Source organism: Chamaea fasciata, unplaced genomic scaffold (assembly GCF_029207755.1).
Source record: "Chamaea fasciata isolate MVZ Bird 193981 ecotype frontalis unplaced genomic scaffold, bChaFas1.0.hap1 SCAF_2, whole genome shotgun sequence".
Classification (NCBI taxonomy): Eukaryota; Metazoa; Chordata; class Aves; order Passeriformes; family Sylviidae; genus Chamaea; species Chamaea fasciata.
The window spans coordinates 91,495,550-91,512,685 of NW_027094087.1; the positions used below are offsets into that span (position 1 = coordinate 91,495,550).

General features: G+C 47.0%; 1 protein-coding gene and 1 long non-coding RNA gene across 2 annotated transcripts; one reads left to right on the forward strand and one right to left on the reverse strand.

Moving 5' to 3' along the window:
- Nucleotides 1-5,477: 5,477 nt before the first annotated feature.
- On the reverse strand, nt 5,478-12,083 carry ING1 (inhibitor of growth family member 1). The gene is made up of 2 exons (XM_066176760.1): nt 11,164-12,083; nt 5,478-7,109 (listed from the first exon to the last, which is right to left on the reverse strand). Exons 1-2 carry the CDS (start codon nt 11,303-11,305, stop codon nt 6,406-6,408), a joined length of 846 nt encoding a protein of 281 aa, XP_066032857.1. The 5' UTR covers nt 11,306-12,083; the 3' UTR covers nt 5,478-6,405.
- Nucleotides 12,084-12,172: 89 nt separating this feature from the next.
- On the forward strand, nt 12,173-17,136 carry LOC136285505 (uncharacterized). Its single transcript, XR_010719477.1, has 3 exons — nt 12,173-13,574; nt 15,933-16,420; nt 16,912-17,136. It is a non-coding gene; the product is annotated as an uncharacterized lncRNA (long non-coding RNA).

Here is a 17,136-nt window from a genome sequence, read left to right on the forward strand (position 1 = left end):
CAGAAATTCGCTCACCTGGCTGGTGGCTGTAATCTTTCTGCAAGTCTTGAAGTTTTGATGATGTCAGAGACTGGGTAATTTCTGTTTCCTGTTTCAATTCTTTCACTCCTTTCTTTGATTTATTTCTTGAAGGATTGGTTTCTTGATCAGATCCTTCCTCTTCTGATGAATCTTCTTCTTCTTCCTTTTTTTCTTTTTCTTCTTTCTCTTCTTGTTCTTTTTCTTCTCCCTTTTCTTCTTGTTCTTTTTCCTCTTCTTCTTCCTCTTCTTGTTTTTCTTCCTCTTGTTTTTTTCCTCTTCTTCTTCCTCTTCTTTTTTTTTCTTCTTCTTGTTTTTCTTCCTTCCTTTCTAATTGACAATAAGGACTTGTAGCTCTCCTTGTCCACTTTTTTTTTTTTCCATTACGGGGACAGTTACAGTAGTTGCTGTGGTCTGGGTTCCTATCTCAACCATCCTGTCCTCAAACACATTTTGGGCCCCTGCCTCAGTCACAGTCCTCTGAGAGTACTGAACAATGGCTCGATAGGCACAAGCCAGGCCCCAGCACAGGGCTAGAAGCTGCTGGTTTTCATTGAGTTGGGCAAGGCACCCCTCTATCAGCTGACAGGTCAGTTTGTCGGGGTTGATTACCTGCTCAGGTGTAAACTCCCAGGCGATGGGAGGTGATAACTGCCCTAGGAACCTGCCCAAATCCTTCCACACACCCTGCCACCCAAGAACTGACTTCTTCAGGGAACATTTTGATACCACCTCACTCAAAATTTGTTTTCTCATACAGCACCATGACATCAGATTCCACAAACCCCATGATATGCTTACAGTACTAATTAAACAGATCATGTAAGGATGAACAAGGCCTGCGGGAGCCTGCATAATAAAAGAATCCACATCAATTCCGGGTAGGAAGAGACAGATGTATTCCCTCATTGTCTCCACAAGATAGCTCCACCAGCACAGCAAGGCCATCAATGCCAGGGAAAAGCACAGAGCCATTGTTTGTATTAACATGTTCCCAAACTCAGCAAAATAAAGAGATAAGCAGTGCAGCTGACAAACTGCGTTCTGCACAGGAGCTTGCTACTGGATAACTAACACTACTGTAGCATGCACTATACAGAAACAGGTGTTGTCGTCTCACCCCACCTCAGGCACCAAAAAGGACTGTGGTGGGTTGACTTGGGCTGGATGTCGAGTGCCCACCAAGCTGCTCTATCACCTACCCTTCTCAGCCGGACAGGGGAGAGAAAAGTAAGACAGAAAACAACTCGTAGGTTGAGATAAGGCAGGTCAGCAAAGTAAAAGTAAAGGTTAGCATGCACAAGCAAAGGAAAAAAAACCAAAGATTTTATTTTCAGCTTCCCATCAGCAAGTGATGTCCGGCCACTTCCCAGGAAGCAGGGCTTCAGGACATGTAGCAGTTGCTCTGGAAGGCAAATGTTGTAAATAACAAATGCTCCCCACTTTCTCCTCCTTTTCTTAGTTTTTGTATCTGAGTAGACATCATATGGTATGGAATATCTCTTTAGTTAGTTTAATTCAGCTGGCCTAGTTGTGTCCCCTCCCAAGACCTTGCCCACTGCCAGCCTACTGCTGTGGGGGCAGAAGGTTGGAGAGACAGCGCTGAGGCTGTGCCAGTGCTGCTCAGCAGCAGCCAGAACTGGGCGAGTGTTACCAGCTCCTGTCCAGCTACCAGAGCAAAGCACAGCACTGTGAGGGCTGGGCTCTATCTCGCCCAGATCCAAGGCAGGATCTTCAGCCACAAAGTTAACCTACAATTCTCAAGCAAGAGCTGAAAATTTAAATACAGGTACCTGTTTTTAAGAGTTTGGTATAACCCACCTTTCTTCTCCTTCCACCATTGGCAAGCTGTTTTTAAAGTGAACTGAAGGAACAATCTAACCTGGGAATCCTGCCTGCAACTGGGGAACGTCACCAGCCCCCCCCCCCCCCCCCAACTGTCCTGGCCACTAATGCAGCTTTTCTGCTGTGAGACAGGACAGAGATTCCTTTGATTTTTTTAACTACCAACAAAAATAAATGCTTGCTGGGAAAAGTAATCTTGGAAACATAATCCTAAACTCAGGAAAAAAAAAACCCTTAATACCGTTTACAGCACCTCCTGTACATACTGCATTTGTTCTGCTGCTCTTCCTTACTGCATCATTCCTCCTGCTTGTTATATTTGGGACTTGAGTGATAGCTGGGAAGGTAGGAAACTGCATGGATCATTATTAGCTTGATTATTTTTTGACATTACAGTACTCACATTACTCTTTTGATACTCACACTACTTTTGCTCACACTACTTTTCATACTTAGAAAATATTAGCTCTTTAGAGCAATTCCTGCACAAGTGTAGGGGGGTTTTATGTACATATAGCAAATAGGCCATGATAATGATGATGAATCAAGCTAAAACAACAGAATTCACTGCAAAGATGTTGTTTTGAAGCATTTCTCTTACAGATTTTTTTATTATATTCTTTGAAACGGTTTACAGTGTTTTCTCTTTCATCGTTATTACAATTTAAAAGATTAACTAAAGATACCCTGTGAAAAATTAAAACAGTGGAGCAGTTCCATTCAATTGTATTTATTCTGCATGCTCCAGAAAATTAAGATACAGGTTAGCAGCAACTGAGCTTAATTAGTAAGAAACCTATTTAAACCTAATGATACGCATGGCCAAGGTTGCCACTGCTCAATGGAGACAGTAGTTCTGCTTAATTGGGATGCTTTCAGATGGCATAATTGTTGAAACTGATGCTCTGTCTGCTGGTTCAGGTTTGCAGTGGTTCTCTCACTCTCTCCCTAACTTGCTGGGAATATTTTGCAATAGGAACTGACATAGCACCCAAAGGGCTCCCTGACTGATGCCTTTTACTTCCCAACTCATGCACTGCCAGCTGCCCCACTGCACAACAAACTTGCTGCCGAGGACAGGGACGACTCAGGGGCAAGGTCTGCTGTCAGCTCCCTTGACTTACGTGTTGAACTGGCGCTTTTCAGTACCTAGAAGGACTTTATCATCAGCTCAAGGGTTCAGCAACACAATACAGACACACCTGCTACCCCTACCACACAGAAGAGCAGCAATTACAGCTGCCTGAAGTATTTCAACGAGAAGCTTAAGAAGTTTGTGACTCCTGCTGCTGGGACTTCCTCCTCAGCAAACACCCGATGATTTTTATACTTTGCATTAATGCTACAACACCTGAGAGCTGTTTATGAACCCGTGGGAAATGGAGATGAAGCCTTAGCTCATATTCTAGAGGAGTCTCCCTCTCACTCAAACCTTTTGTTGGCAGTCTCAGTGGGAAAGGGTCACCAAGAGAGTCACATGTTTTCTCAAACTGGGCAGATGATCTCCCCAAAGCACTCTGCTGGGCAAAATAAGGAAGCTTGCAAAGTAGCTGATCTGTCATGCAGAAATAACAAAAATTGGCTCAAAAGATGGAAGTTTCTTGTGGCCATTAAATTCACCACGAATAACTAAGACAGCATTTTAGACAAAGTACCAAAGCCAGGACAAAGTTTGCGTAGTCCGCAGCACTTGGCAGTGTGTCAGTATAACACAAGATGGCTCCACTTCCATCAACGAAGAGCTTAGTGCCACTGCAGAGTCCCTTGCATCCAACTAATCGTGCCCATCGACTGAAACCAGACCTGTCAGGCTGCCCCGTGCCAGTCCACTCAGCCCTCAGGGCCAAGGAGCACAACAGTGCTGCAGCCTGCAACAGGGTGAGGTGGGAAGGTAACATAAGCCTGGGAAAAAATGTGGAAAGGGACATAAGATGCTTTAAAGATCAGCAGCTGTCTTCAGCAAAAGACTGAAAAATGGGAGACCACAGCCAGCCTTCAGTAGCTGGAAATATTTAAAGGCAGTATAAATATGGCTCTACTGATCCATCTATAGTTGAACATTCTTAGCATCCCCTTTTGCATTTTTTTTGTTTCCTTCTGGCATTTTGCATTCAAAATATCCTGCAGAATCAATGCAGACATTTTGTGAAAAAAGCTTGGTTTGAAACCTTCTCTGCACTAGTTCCTATATAAAGTTTCACTGGGGTTATGCTAGTACAGTCCTGCTGCTAAGTATTGATGTTCTCAGCATAGGCTGGTGGGAGAACGACAGAACAGCTGAGGCACAAAAGACCAGAAACATCAGCATCAGCCACAACAACAGCAGGTGGAGGGAGAGAGGGGCGGGAAAGACCAGTGTGTGGGGAAAATGGAAAACCAGAAGGCTTTAGAGAAAAGACGAAAGGAGAATGAAGGGCAAGAGTGCAGAAAAATTACACACCAACCCTAACCACCTTGGGAGCAGAGACTGATTCGGAGAAGGCACTTGCTCTGGGCACAGGTGACACAATATAATGTGAAAGTCTGTAGGGAGTGGAAACACAGATGCAGACACACACATTTAGTGCACCTATTTAGAAGTAAAACAGGATTACTTGTCACTGTGAGCATGTCTGTCTGGCAGGGAATATCCATGCAAGGTGATGCAGTACATTTTGGGGCTTATCAGTACATCTTTAGAAAAACACTGAACCCCTTCAGCTGCCTGTCTTGTGTTCAGCTAGATCCAAAACCTTACTTCCTACAGAAGGATCTTCTGGAATACATGGGGGGAAAAGTGTCATTTCAGTGGAAACAAACCACCACCATTATACACAGAGAAGGCTGTGTTCTAACAACCCAATCCAATCCCAGGCTCCCATTTTTATGTGAGTCTTTTGCCTGATCCACTGGATTTCACAACCTTCACTTCCATGACCTTCCTACTGCTGGTTCCGTACCCTTCTCACCTGGATGAAGACCTGCAGGGTGACAGGAAGATGAAATCTGCTCAGCCAGAATGTTGGAGCCAGAATGCTCCAGCCACGCCAGTGAAAGAAACAGCCTGACCAAGCTTCACTATCCATCCAAGGGACAGAGCACTGGATACCAGGCACAGCACCTGGATCTTCACTATCCATCCAAGGGACAGAGCACTGGATACCAGGCACAGCACCTGGATCATAGCAAGTACGGTTTTGTCTGAGGTGACCATGAAGAATAAAAAGGCCTGCCCTGGAACAGCTGCAGTAGTACTTTGAAAATGCCAAAACGCAAAAGATCCCAATAACAAATACGGAGTAATTTATATCCACAGTGAAAAAAGCATCAAAACAACTGAACAAGACCAGCTCTGTACTATTGATTTTCAGACAGATGTCTGGGTCTGGGAGTGACTGCAAGCACAAAATGAGAAGATTTGGATGGAAAGTTAAATACTATTTTGTCTCCCTTATGACCTAGCTGGCCATACGCTCTATGAAGATTCATTATCAGAACTGTAATTTGGTTACCACTACAACAGTTTCAGGCTTCCCAGCAGCAGACTGTTGGAGCTACTGGGGTTAAAGACTAATTTCTTGGTTTTTTTAGCTATATGAATAATCATTAAACAAGATTGCTAAAGAAGCAAACTGTCAAAGTCATTTCATTTATTTCATAATATCACATCTGTACAATTTTCATACATACAGCAGGAAATGCACATTGGTTACACAATGGCATTTAGCTGCATTTCCAAGTATAATACAGTAAGTGCAACTCCACTTAAAATGTACATTTATACAACTTAAACAAATTAAGGATTGCTACACCACTATCTGTGACAGTATAAAGCTTCATTTATGTTACGTCTCATTACTAAACCATTTCCCGGTTAAATATAAAACATATTCGATCATTTTAAAATGGCCTTTATGGTACCTGGCCAGCATATAAAATATTTGTTGTTTAAAATTTAACCATTAACTTTTTGTTTTAAAAAATAATCCTCTAACCCTATTTAAACATTTGCTATTGAACTGTTATACTGACACTTTGTAGCAGGAACCAAATTTTACCCTCCTTTTGTTTACTCTTGCTTATCACCAAAAAAAGTTACACTTGCAATGTATTGCAGCTTTATTCAGATACAACCAGGTGGTTAAACTATTTAACAATTTTGCTCAAAAGGTAAATAACATTTTTCATTAAAGAAAACAAAATTACATTTCAGAGACATTTGTCAAAAATTTAATGGGTAGAGTGCTACCAGCACTAAAAAAAAAAAAAAAAAAAAAAAAAAGGAAAGAAATAAAGAAAATTATTAATTTATCTTTTAAGAAACACCCAAATATTCTTATAATTTTATTTTTGGAATACATTGGTCCACAGACCACATTGTTGTTACAGCTTACCAAATGAAAACCAAAATTTCTTATTGCCATCCCTGTAACAGGAATGGTTCAGTTTTAAACCTCCTCTAAAAATATACATTTTACAATCCTTTCACCTCAACAAAGGTGACACCGACAATAAATACACTGGTTTGGTGGGTTTTTTCCTTCACTATGGAAAGTCTACAAACTACCTGTTGTATGCCCTTTCTTTTTTAGATTTCTCCAATGCTTTGTCCATAGTTTTCTCGTTTTCTCCTCTACATTTGGGACAGTACCACTTGCCCTTTGGTTTATGGTTGAGTCCCACACAAGAAAAGTGAAACCATTCAATGGGGCACTCATCATTATCACATCCTATCATCTCTCCATAGGAGACTTGGTTGCACAAGCAGTACGTTGGCTCATTAGGGTCAATAGGAAGGTCAGGGGGAGAAGCTTCCCGCTCTGCTTTAGCCTTGGATCGTTTCTTCTTCTTGGATGTTTTTGCTTTCTTCTCCTTTGGTGTTCCTGAGGTGATGTCATCATGGTCATGATTATTTGAGGCATTTTCCCGATTCTCATTATTCCTTTGCCTCCTTGATCTCTTGTTGTTGGGCTTTTCAGCCTGTGCGATTGTCTCGTTCTTTGACTTATCCTGGCTGGCTTTCCCACTGTTTCCTGTGGTGTCATTAGTCTCTTGACAAGTCTCAAACAGTTCCACGTGGCTGTCCACTTGCCTTGTTCTGTTCTCAACGAGCTCCACCATCTGACTGACGATTTGGATCTTCTCGTCCCCCAGTTCCTGACTTCGAATCAAGGCTCTCTGTATACAGTGCAACATTCTTCTCTTCTGCACAGCATCTGTCTCCCGTTTAAATTTTTCATAGTAATCATCCAGGTCCTTCAGAATCTCTGCAAAGAAAAAACAAAAACCATAACTATTTTTGACAGGGAGAATGGCAAAACAAAACCTCCCATTTTTCCTTCCATACAGCAACAACTTCTTGTAACATGCAGCACTGATCAAAGACAGATGCCCTGAAGCTCACATCTGACAAGCAGCCCATGACTCCACTGGACTACTTTTGTTCTAGTTGGTCCCACAGGAATGGAATGCAAATGCTGATTTAGAAGAAAAAAGTGGCTAAATATATTTTTATGTATGATGATAATATTTCCCTTTAAACTTTTCAGTAATTAAAAAGAACTAACTAAACCAATACACATACCATCAAAAGTTCCAAGGTTAACGGCAAAATTAGAGGGGAAATTACCGGACATTTTCTGCATAACAACATTAATATTTTCAGTGCATGACAGAGTGGGAGAAAGGGAGTGGGACAGAAAGAAAGCACAAACCAGTGTAGAAGCACGTTGCTGGGTTATTTGACAGGAGATGCAGAAAGACCAAATAGATGATCTGGACCCAAAGCTATTTCATCCAAAATTGTTGAGCTATTTCTGCTGAAAATATGAGGCCATGTAAACCCCTGAATTGCAGAATTAGGATTACAATATCCAGGATGTTTAGATTATTCCCTACCTATAGTTTCTGTAAAATACACGTTGCTAGTTTTTAAAACACAAGAATTTTCATTAAATATTTACTGCAGAGCAGGAGGTAAAGTTGAAAGAACATTAAAGATTATAGGCAACAATGGGAGCAGCTAGAGCTTCTGCTTGAAAATGTTACATCACACCTCAAGAATTATTCTAACAGTTTATAAAAAACAACAATGTACAAAGTATCTAAAGTTTCAAGAATGGCTCTGAAAACCTATTTTTAAGAAGATGTTTTTGAGTTTCATTATGATACACAAATCAACTACAACATACGGGACACTCAGCACTCCATATTAAGTCCTCAAAAACACACAGAATGTTTTTCCTGCATCTCCTTTCTTCTCTGAATTTTCCCTTTCTCACAGGTTAGAACAGCCTGTCTTAGAGAAGCAAAATATACTGATATAAAAAATCTGACCTCAATTCACCTAACAGAAACCAGGATCTCTCATACATGCCAGTGGCATTACCAAAACTTTTTTAAACTTACATTTATTTATTTATTTATTTACTTATTTATTAATAGGCAAATTACACATATGCAAACCAAGAGATACCCTGTGGTTTAGGTTTTGTTTTTCCCGGACAGAGTTTTTAAATATACATGATTTCCAGTGAAGACATGAAAATATGCAAGCTTTACTTCAGATTTTAGAGCTACAGCTTGTGCTTCACACATTGGTTAAGCACGACCTGTCAGCTGGTTCTGCAATATAATCTATCTGACCAAATCAGTATTCTGATATGTTATTAATCATTTTAAGCAACTGGTGGTTTGTTTTGTTTTTTTTTTTTTTTTTAAATCTACAAAAAAAAAAACCCGAAACAAAACGACAATAAAAAATACTAAAAAGAAATCCAAAGCCCAAGATGCCACCAAAAGATCCTTCAAACATACAGCAGATTCCACATTCAGGAAGGCTGAAAAAGCAGTTAATGATTTTCAGTGGCTGAAATGCAGAAATTTTATGCCTTAAGTTTTGGAACTTGACTGATGTAATCAGTTTAACCCATCTGAATCTGGTGGGTGAGCATCTTCCACGAAGAACAGTCGGTCTCAACAGCACAAAACAATTACCGACTGAAGTTCAGCGCTGGGAAAACTTCGGTTCTAGCACTGCCCTCTGCCATTCCCGCCCGGAATGGGAGCAGCAGCAGCTCCCGGCCGGGCGCTGTTGTGCGGGAGGAGCTCTGGCTGCAGGCTTGGATCCTGCAGAGCGCCGCCGAGCGCGGCCGTGTTTGGTATGTGAGACACGGAGCGGGAGCTGCCGCAAAGCCGAGGATGCTCAGCACCGGCGCCGGGAGCGCGCTGCTCACTCGGTGCTCAGAGAACCATCGGAGGGGCGATGCTGCGGCTCGGGGCTGGCTGGAGCTGCCCGCCTCGGCAGCCTCAGTTCACGGGAATTCCAGGAAAACGCGCTCCCGCGCCGTGCTGCAACAGCGGGAGCAGAAAGCTGCGCTCTGAGCGACTAGCGAACGCACACTCCTGGCATCACAAACGCCACTCAGCCGGAGAGAAACCGTGCCGGCCACGGCTTTACTCCCAGCGCAGCTCCGCAGCCTCACGGGGGCGAAGACATCGCGCAACGACACGAGCGGGGCACGGGTGAGGGCCCGGCCCCCTCCCCGCCCCTCTGCGGCGCCCGGAGCCGCCCCGGAGGTGACGGAGCCGCCATTGTTCTCGGGCAGGAAACCGGGGCGTCCCCGCGGAACCCGCGGCGCTCCCGGGAGCGCGGGGGGGAGCGGGGCCGTCCCGCCCCCGCCGTCCCGAGTGGGGCCCAACTGGCCCTCCCAGGGTAACAGATGATTGACATGGAGTAGCGGCCAATCACGGAGGGCGGGAGTGCGCTCGCGCCCGCCCCCGCCCCCTCCGGCCATTCACGAGCGAGGTGCGGCTGGAGCAGCGGCGCCCCCCCCCCCCCCCTCCGGGACACGTCAGTCACTCTCCGGACGGCCAAGGTTTCCCCGCCCCTTGCTGCGAACCCGGCCAATCAGAGCGCGCCGGCCGGGGCCGGCCGAGATATTCAAATCAACCCCACGGAAAAGTTGCTTCTCGAAACGTCACGAGGGGGCGGGGGCGCGAGGCGGGTCCGCCCGGCCTCGGAGCCAATCGCGCGGGGAGGCGGGGCGCGGCTGGCCCGTGGGGACGCCCCCGCCCTATCAGCACCCCCGACGGGCGTGGCCAACCGCGATATGCTAACGAGGCGTGTCTATAAAAAGAGCAAGGACGCCCCTTCCCAGCACAGCGCGGAGGTGCCCGCTGGATGTGATTTTGTGGGGTGTGATGTCCGCCCTGTCCTTTTCTTCCCCTCCTACCCCCGACAGCCCCCACGGGCTCCTGAGGAAGTTTCCCCCAGACCCTTCCCCCGGGAGCTGACTGGCTCTCATGACGAGCTACCCAAGAAGCGGCTGAGGCAAAGGCAAGCAGGGCTCGCTGCCCACCGCCCCTAAAGCCACATGCACGGGGGTGCAGGCTGGGAGAGGGGGTCCCCTCTCCCGGCACCCCGTCTGTCACCGCTACCTGCGGCACAGAATAAAGCGCCCGCTCCCCCCTCCCCCCTCCCGCCTCCTTTCCCGAGCGGACGCCAGCGACCAAGTGACAAAGCTGCCCCGAGTCCCGCAAGCCGGCCTCCCCTTCCTTCCCTCCGCCCGTGGGGACGGGGACGGCGTGCCCCGAGCGCGGGGAGGGGAGGGGGCGCCTCAGCCCAGCCGTAAACGCGACCGTGTGTGTCGTCTCCCCCCACTCACACCGCACACGCCGGTCCTGCCCCCCTCGGCCCCCCCGCCCCACGGAACGGGGCTATTTCACCGGGTGAAACGAAACCCACCGAGGAAGGAGCGAAGAAAGCACACCCTGCCCCCCACTCTCGCCTAACCCCCCTCTCCTCTTCTCCCTCCCTCCTTCCCTCCCTCCTTCACTAGCTGCCTCTCTCCCCTACTACAGCCATAATGAATACTGTACATTCCTAAATGTTGTGCTGTAATCTCTCCCCCTCTATCCACCCAGCACTTTCTTCCGTACCCCCAAACCCTTCCACCTCAGCCCCATGGCCAGGGACGGCCCCTCTTTGTGCACCGCACACCCCACTTCCCTGCCCCCGCCTTCTTGGCCACCAATTTACACAGAAAAGCAGAGTCCTTGCTTAATAAGAAAAGCCGGAGACCTTTTGTTCCGCCCCATGACAAGAGCTAACGCTGCAGATCAGTCCCTCTCTCTCCTCGGATCTTTCTTCCCGGCTTTCTTCCTCCTTTTACCTCCCAAAAATAAAACTACCATCCCTGTGGGGTGCAGAGGGGCAAACGGAGCCGAGGCTCAGCTCTAAAGAAAAGAAAGGGAAAGACACCCTTCCCCCCGAGCCCCAAACCACACACACGGACACACACATATATAGAAAGCACTTACCTTGATATTTGGCGTCAATTTCCCTCATCAAGGAGACATTTCTCTGCAGATCGAAGGGCATAGACTCGATGGAGTCCAGATAATCCTCCACATAGTTCACTAGGTGAAGCTGGTCTCCGTTTGCAGGACTCAACATTTTCATCCGGCAAAGAAAAAAAAATCCTTCCCCACACCTCTCTGTGTGTGAGAGCAAGTGCTGCTCCCTTCAAAGACAGTAACCCCGATGAAGGTCTCACTCCCTGCCCACCTCTCTCGGTAGCTCCCCCCCAAAAAACCGAGGGAAGCTACATCTGACTCCTCTTGTGTGAAAAAGAGGGAGAGAGAGACACACACACACCCTCCGCTAGTCCCCTACAGCCAGCAGCAGCTGATTGAATGGCTGTCGTTGTGGGTAATTCACGAAGGAGGTGGTAAGAACAATCAGAGGGATTTGTGTGTGTGTGTGTGGGGAGGGGAGGGGGGAAGGAGGGGGAGGAGAAAGGAGGGGGGCTTAAACCAGCTCCTCCGAAACAATCTGGAAACAAAATGTGCTCTGCAAAGTGTCTGTCAGAGGCAGCGGCAGCCCCTCTGCCTGCGCCAGCGTCGCTCTGCTCCGCTTCTCCTTCGCTCCCCCCTTCCCCGCTCTCCTCCTCACCGCCGCCGCCGCCGCCGCTCCCCGGCGATATCAACGCAGCCTCCTCGCTCCCATACGCCGCGCTAGATCCAACGTGGAAAACCCAAATACCAGTTTCAAACACTTGGGAAACATTCGGCCCCGCCAGCCAGGGCGCATGCGCTCTCTCCCAGCCCTGTGTACACACACACACACACACACACACACACACACATTCACACACTCACCGCACACACTCAATCCCTTCCCCCGCCCGGAACCTCCGCATATCCATCGTCCCGCCTCCCTTACTCACGTTTGGGGAGGGAGGGAAGGCGGCGGGGATGCGGGCCGAGCCAGGGGGCGGGCGGCGCAGGGCCGGCGTGGGCGTGGGGTGAAGGAAGCCCCGGGGAAGGCGGAGGCTCCGGTGAAGTTGTGCGGAGGCTGCGAGGCGAGCGGCCCGCGGGGAGGCTGGGGGGATCGCGGGGGCAAGTGAATGCTTTTGCGGTAGGGTACCGGGACTTTGGAGGAGTCTCGCCTCCTGCCAGCTCGCTCCGGGATGGAGCGGCTCCGAGGCCTTTCCTAGGAGAAGGGAACACTGAGAACCATGCAACGCCACCCCGCGCTGCGGGCAGGGCTGTGGCCGGCGCGGCGCCGGACGCCGAGGGGAAACGGGGAGCGTTCCGTCCCTCCCTCCTCAGCGGGCACCCGCATCCATCACCCCGCGGCGCCTGACAGCCACTCCGGCCAATCACCGCGCCCTTCACGTCCCGCCCCGCGGCTCCCTCAGCCAATCCCCGCTGTGACACCGCTGCCCGGGATACCGCGCGCCGCGGTGGAGGGGGCGGTAACGCCTGAGGGGAGGAGGCGGGCCTACGCACGCGCAGTTCCTCTGGCGACGGGGAGAAAATGGAGCCGTTGGGGACGCAGCGCGACTATGTTTCCCAGCAGTCCCCAGGCGGCTGCGCATGCGCGACATGCGCGAGGCAGGGCTGACTAGAAAGCGGGAGGAAAAGGGAAGGAGGGCGGGTGGCGGAGCGAGCCTGCAGCGGCTCCCTTGTCCCGCACAGGGGCGAGGGAAGGGTCACCGGGGGACGCCGCCGGGGGTTGCGTTGTAGAGGAGGCCGGCGGCGGAATGACCCCGCCCCGCATGGTTGTCGGCGGAGAGGGCTTGCTGCCGGCGAGGAGGAGGAGGAGAAGGGGCGCCCGGGTTGTCCCCGACAGAGTGACCCGGGGGTCGTGCGGAGGAAGCCCGCTGTCGGTCAGCGTTGCTTTTGTGTCTTGGAGTCGCTGCCATGTCCCGGAGTCTGCAGGCACCCGGCTCTGCCAGAATCGGAGAGTGGGGAGGGCGGGGCTGGAAAGACCTACCCCAGCTCTGCTGAAGCAAAACAACGTGCGCTTTCTGCCTCTTGTTTTTTTAGCAGACGTCACTGGCAATCCCCTAATTTAGGGGAGACTGAGTCATCACTTCTGAGCGCCCAGACTCGCTGGTGCAGTCGGTGCTCGGCGAGGCCCAGACGCTGTGCTGGCTGCAGGGAGCGGAGGGAGCGGCGGCAGCGTCTCAGCCCCTGTTTAGTGTATTCTTGCTGCAGCCATCAGCTTGGTGTGTGAACGCCCAGAGTTGGGGTTTTCAGGGAAGAACAGGCAGCCGTGTAGCAATACTTCCAGTATCCTCCTTCCCACCCTCCACTGGGAGACGTGCACCCAAATAATTTCTGAGGCGTGGAGACGGTACCATAGAGCAAACTCTTTGAACTGATACCGACCTGCTGTTTCGGGCAAGTGTCAGAGGGCACTTCCTAGTTTTCTGAAGATCCCTGTAAGTTCTCCCGTTATTTTCTTCCTCTCATTTTCTGTTTCTGTGAGTTGCTGTAAAAAAAAAAGAAAAAAAAAAAAGTTGCTTAAGTAAACCTCACGTACACAAGATCACAGGTTTTTTATTTAGAAGCACCATGGCATCTAGGCAGTGCTCCAAGCCAGTGTTTCTGGACCTGTGTGCTCTGGTTCACTGTGGCATAGAGAGGGAGTTACCTAATGACAGCACTAGCCTGTGAATACCTATCCTGGATTGTTGGCACCGATTTGGTAGTTAGAGCCTGTTTAAGCCTTGCCTTCAAGAAGGTGAGCCACTGTCAGCAATTAAAGGTAGTTAACAGTCCCCTGGGTAGTGTAAGAATTCAAGCCAGTAATTATGACTCAGTAGAGGCAAGATACCTGAAAAGAATACAGATGAGTCCTAAAAAGAGTCATTCTTGCAAAAAAGGTAATCATCATTCTAGACACACACAAGTAATTAAACATATGAATAAGAAATGAGTTTGTAAAAGTACCTGCTAATCTACTAAAGAGGAACTTTTGTCCCTCCTCTTAATAGGCAAAAACAACAACAAAAAAAAAATCGGGAAGGGAAACCTTGAAGTGTAATGGTAGCCTGCCAAATTTCAGCAATCTGCTCAAAAGTATTGATAGTTTGGATGTGCTGAGGTTAGAGAGCTTGGTTTCATCTGGCTCTTAAAAGTGCTGTCTACTAGATCCTCCTCTGTTAGCTTCTCATATGTTACTAGAAGATTGACACATAGAAAACCATTATGGGACTTTGCACAAGTCCCCGGGCCAGGAAGGGACTGAGCTCCCCTGAGAATGCATTTGGTATCCACATTCAAGGTGCACTTTTAGAGCTCTTAAAGATGGTGCTCAGTGCTTTGTATAGTGCTGTAATAAAATACATACCTGTACAGAGAAATATAAATTCTCTGCACCCCCCTCTAGGCTCAGCAGCAGGTTAGCCATAAGTATAGGAAGCTGGGTGGGGAGGAGGGAAGGATAAAATCAGGTGTATGTATACATCTCTCGAGTGGAAAGTTTTAGAAAGTATGGAGCTGATGCCCATTGCCCATCTCTGCTTTTTGTCCTCGTCTGCTTTCTTCTTAGTTTGGCCTCTTGCCTCTGAACTGCAATAGGTGAGAGATGGGAGATTTTGAATAGAGTTTCAGATGTTGTTTTTCATATTAGGGGCCCATTTCTTACCCTGGAGAAAAATTCACAAGTAGAAATGAATGTCATTTGTCAAAGATGGAAGAGACTCCTGGGCTTCATTTTCTTCCTATTTCTCATATTTGACCAGAGGATAAAAGTATCCATCCTCCTTTTTCTCCCAAGCCCCTTTGCACTGTTTATAAGAAATCTTTCCTATTTAGAACCCCAAATAATCTGAGGTTTTTAGAAGTTTCTTGGAGCTGTTGCCTTACTGCTGATCTAAACTCACACCAATTAGAATCAAGGGAACTTAAAACCCTATCAACAACTTGCACAACTGCTGTGTCATATACATACTGTGTATGCATATACAAAATACATGTCACATAATATAAATGTTTTAGTAATTATAGTTGTTCCAGTCATTATGGTTATTCCAGCTAATCAGCATAAAGTTTAAAATACTTGATATGTGGAACATAAAATCCCAAACCTCCAAACGTTCCACAAATGCACATACTACGTAGCTGGTACAAGGAATTCTGGCTGCCTCCTTTATCCTTCTCTGCCTTAGCTGAATATTGCTATATGAAATACTGTGTAATCATTACAGCTGTGTCTCTGTTTCTTAGAAAAGATAGTGTCTTCTCATCATTTGTCATTATACTTTATAGTACAGACGAATCAGGTGGGTTTCTTCCTGCTACTGAATTGCTGTTTCCGCACCATTTAATAATAGCGTAATCCCTCTTCTATAGTTACATATGCTTGGAGGGTTTTTTCCTTGCTTGTTTGTCTGTTTATTGTTTGAGGCTAAATTCATGCTTACGTGGGTGATGGTAATAGAATTCTACAAGTCTGTTCATTTTGCTTGTGGTTGAAAGTTTTGAAACAAAAGTACAAAACAGTTAACATGCAAGATGAGCAAAGCTGAGGTTTGCAAGTATAAAGACCAGCAGAGTCATGGTTCACATTCATGCAATATGCATTGGCTGTGCCCTGGATAGTATATACTGTTTGCAGATATTTAGGCCAGAAATACCTGTTCATGTCAGATGAATAGATTCCAAAATCTGGAAAACAAATCTAGTTGAATTTTGTCCTTTTTCTGCTTCCCAGCAAAGGCTCAAGAACTTGTAAACCTTCCAAATGCCTACCTAACACTGGCCTACCATTCTAAACTTCTTTTTTTTTTTATCAGTCAAGTGAGGAAACAGGTATTTCACTGGATACACTTCATCTCCTCCTCTGTATGCCCCAAGGCTGTTGCACTCACTGCCTCTTCTCACACCTGTTTCCTGGCTACTGCCTTCTTCTTCTTGCACCTGCTGCACTTCCAAAGCACAGTAAGCTTAAACAGCATTACACTGGCATTAAAGGTGGGCAAAAATTTCTGACTGAAACAAGTAAATGTGCATTGCAGTAGAAGGCCAAGGCAAAAGTACAACTGAGTTGTCCCAGAGTGTCAATGGAATGAACACAGATCAAGGGCGACATATTCCATGGGCTCCACGTTCCTCCAGTGAATTCAAGAGAGATACACCTCAGCAGTTGGAAACCACTGACAAAGACACCAATCTGAACCCTGACTGAATTCATACCAGCCCTCAGACTTGTTTCTGTCAGCTGTGGTGCAGGACCCAAACACTTGGATGAAAACCAGGCAGTGTATGTCAGAGCAGTTGGTGGGTGGGTTTTCTGAACAGTAGTAGGTGGTGCTAAAAGCTAATAGATTTTTGATAAGAGCAAGAAAGTTTAATTGGTTGTATATGTTCACCAATAAATTTTCTTCTGCAGTGTTACTCCTTGTCCCCAGAAATACTCTTTTCAAATAGGTTTCTCAAGATGATTTCTCTTTCATAAAACATACTCTTTACCTTGTGAATATTTGGTGGAATGGCCATTCAACATTTACAATATTTCTGAGCCACGCATTTGGAATAAGGTTGAGGCAATTTTTAGTCTCCTTTTAAAAATCAAACAAGATTCTGAAACAAACCAATAAGCATCTAGATTTTGTAAAAATAAAAAGGATTATTAAATTTAAGTCAAAATGTGTCTGTAATTACAGATTAATACAGAGCACCAACAGAGATTGTGTCCACTGCAGTGGATTTAGCTCATCTTTGCTTCTGGTTTGTAATTTGTCTTTATAACCTTTGCCCCCTGTATTTTCTCAGGTTCAGCTTCCTTGCCTGGTTTCTGAACTAGAACTTGATGAGAAGGGCCACAGATACTGCAAACATGCTCTTGTTAACACAGCAAATGCAGCCTTTTTCCTCTGTCAACAATTCTAAGATGGTGTGGCTGAACCTTTTAGAAGAAAAAGTAACAGCACCTTTAACAATAGGGAAAAAAAAACCCTGTAAAACATTGCAAAGCATGTGTCTCCTAATAATAAATGG

Excerpts from the sequence above, each read along its gene's own strand:
- ING1 (XM_066176760.1), bottom strand. The coding sequence starts at position 11,305 with ATGAAAATGTTGAGTCCTGCAAACGGAGACCAGCTTCACCTAGTGAAC. Across the intron at positions 7,110-11,163 it reads AATTGACGCCAAATATCAAG|AGATTCTGAAGGACCTGGAT; the intron begins GTAAGTGCTTTC and ends TTTTCTTTGCAG.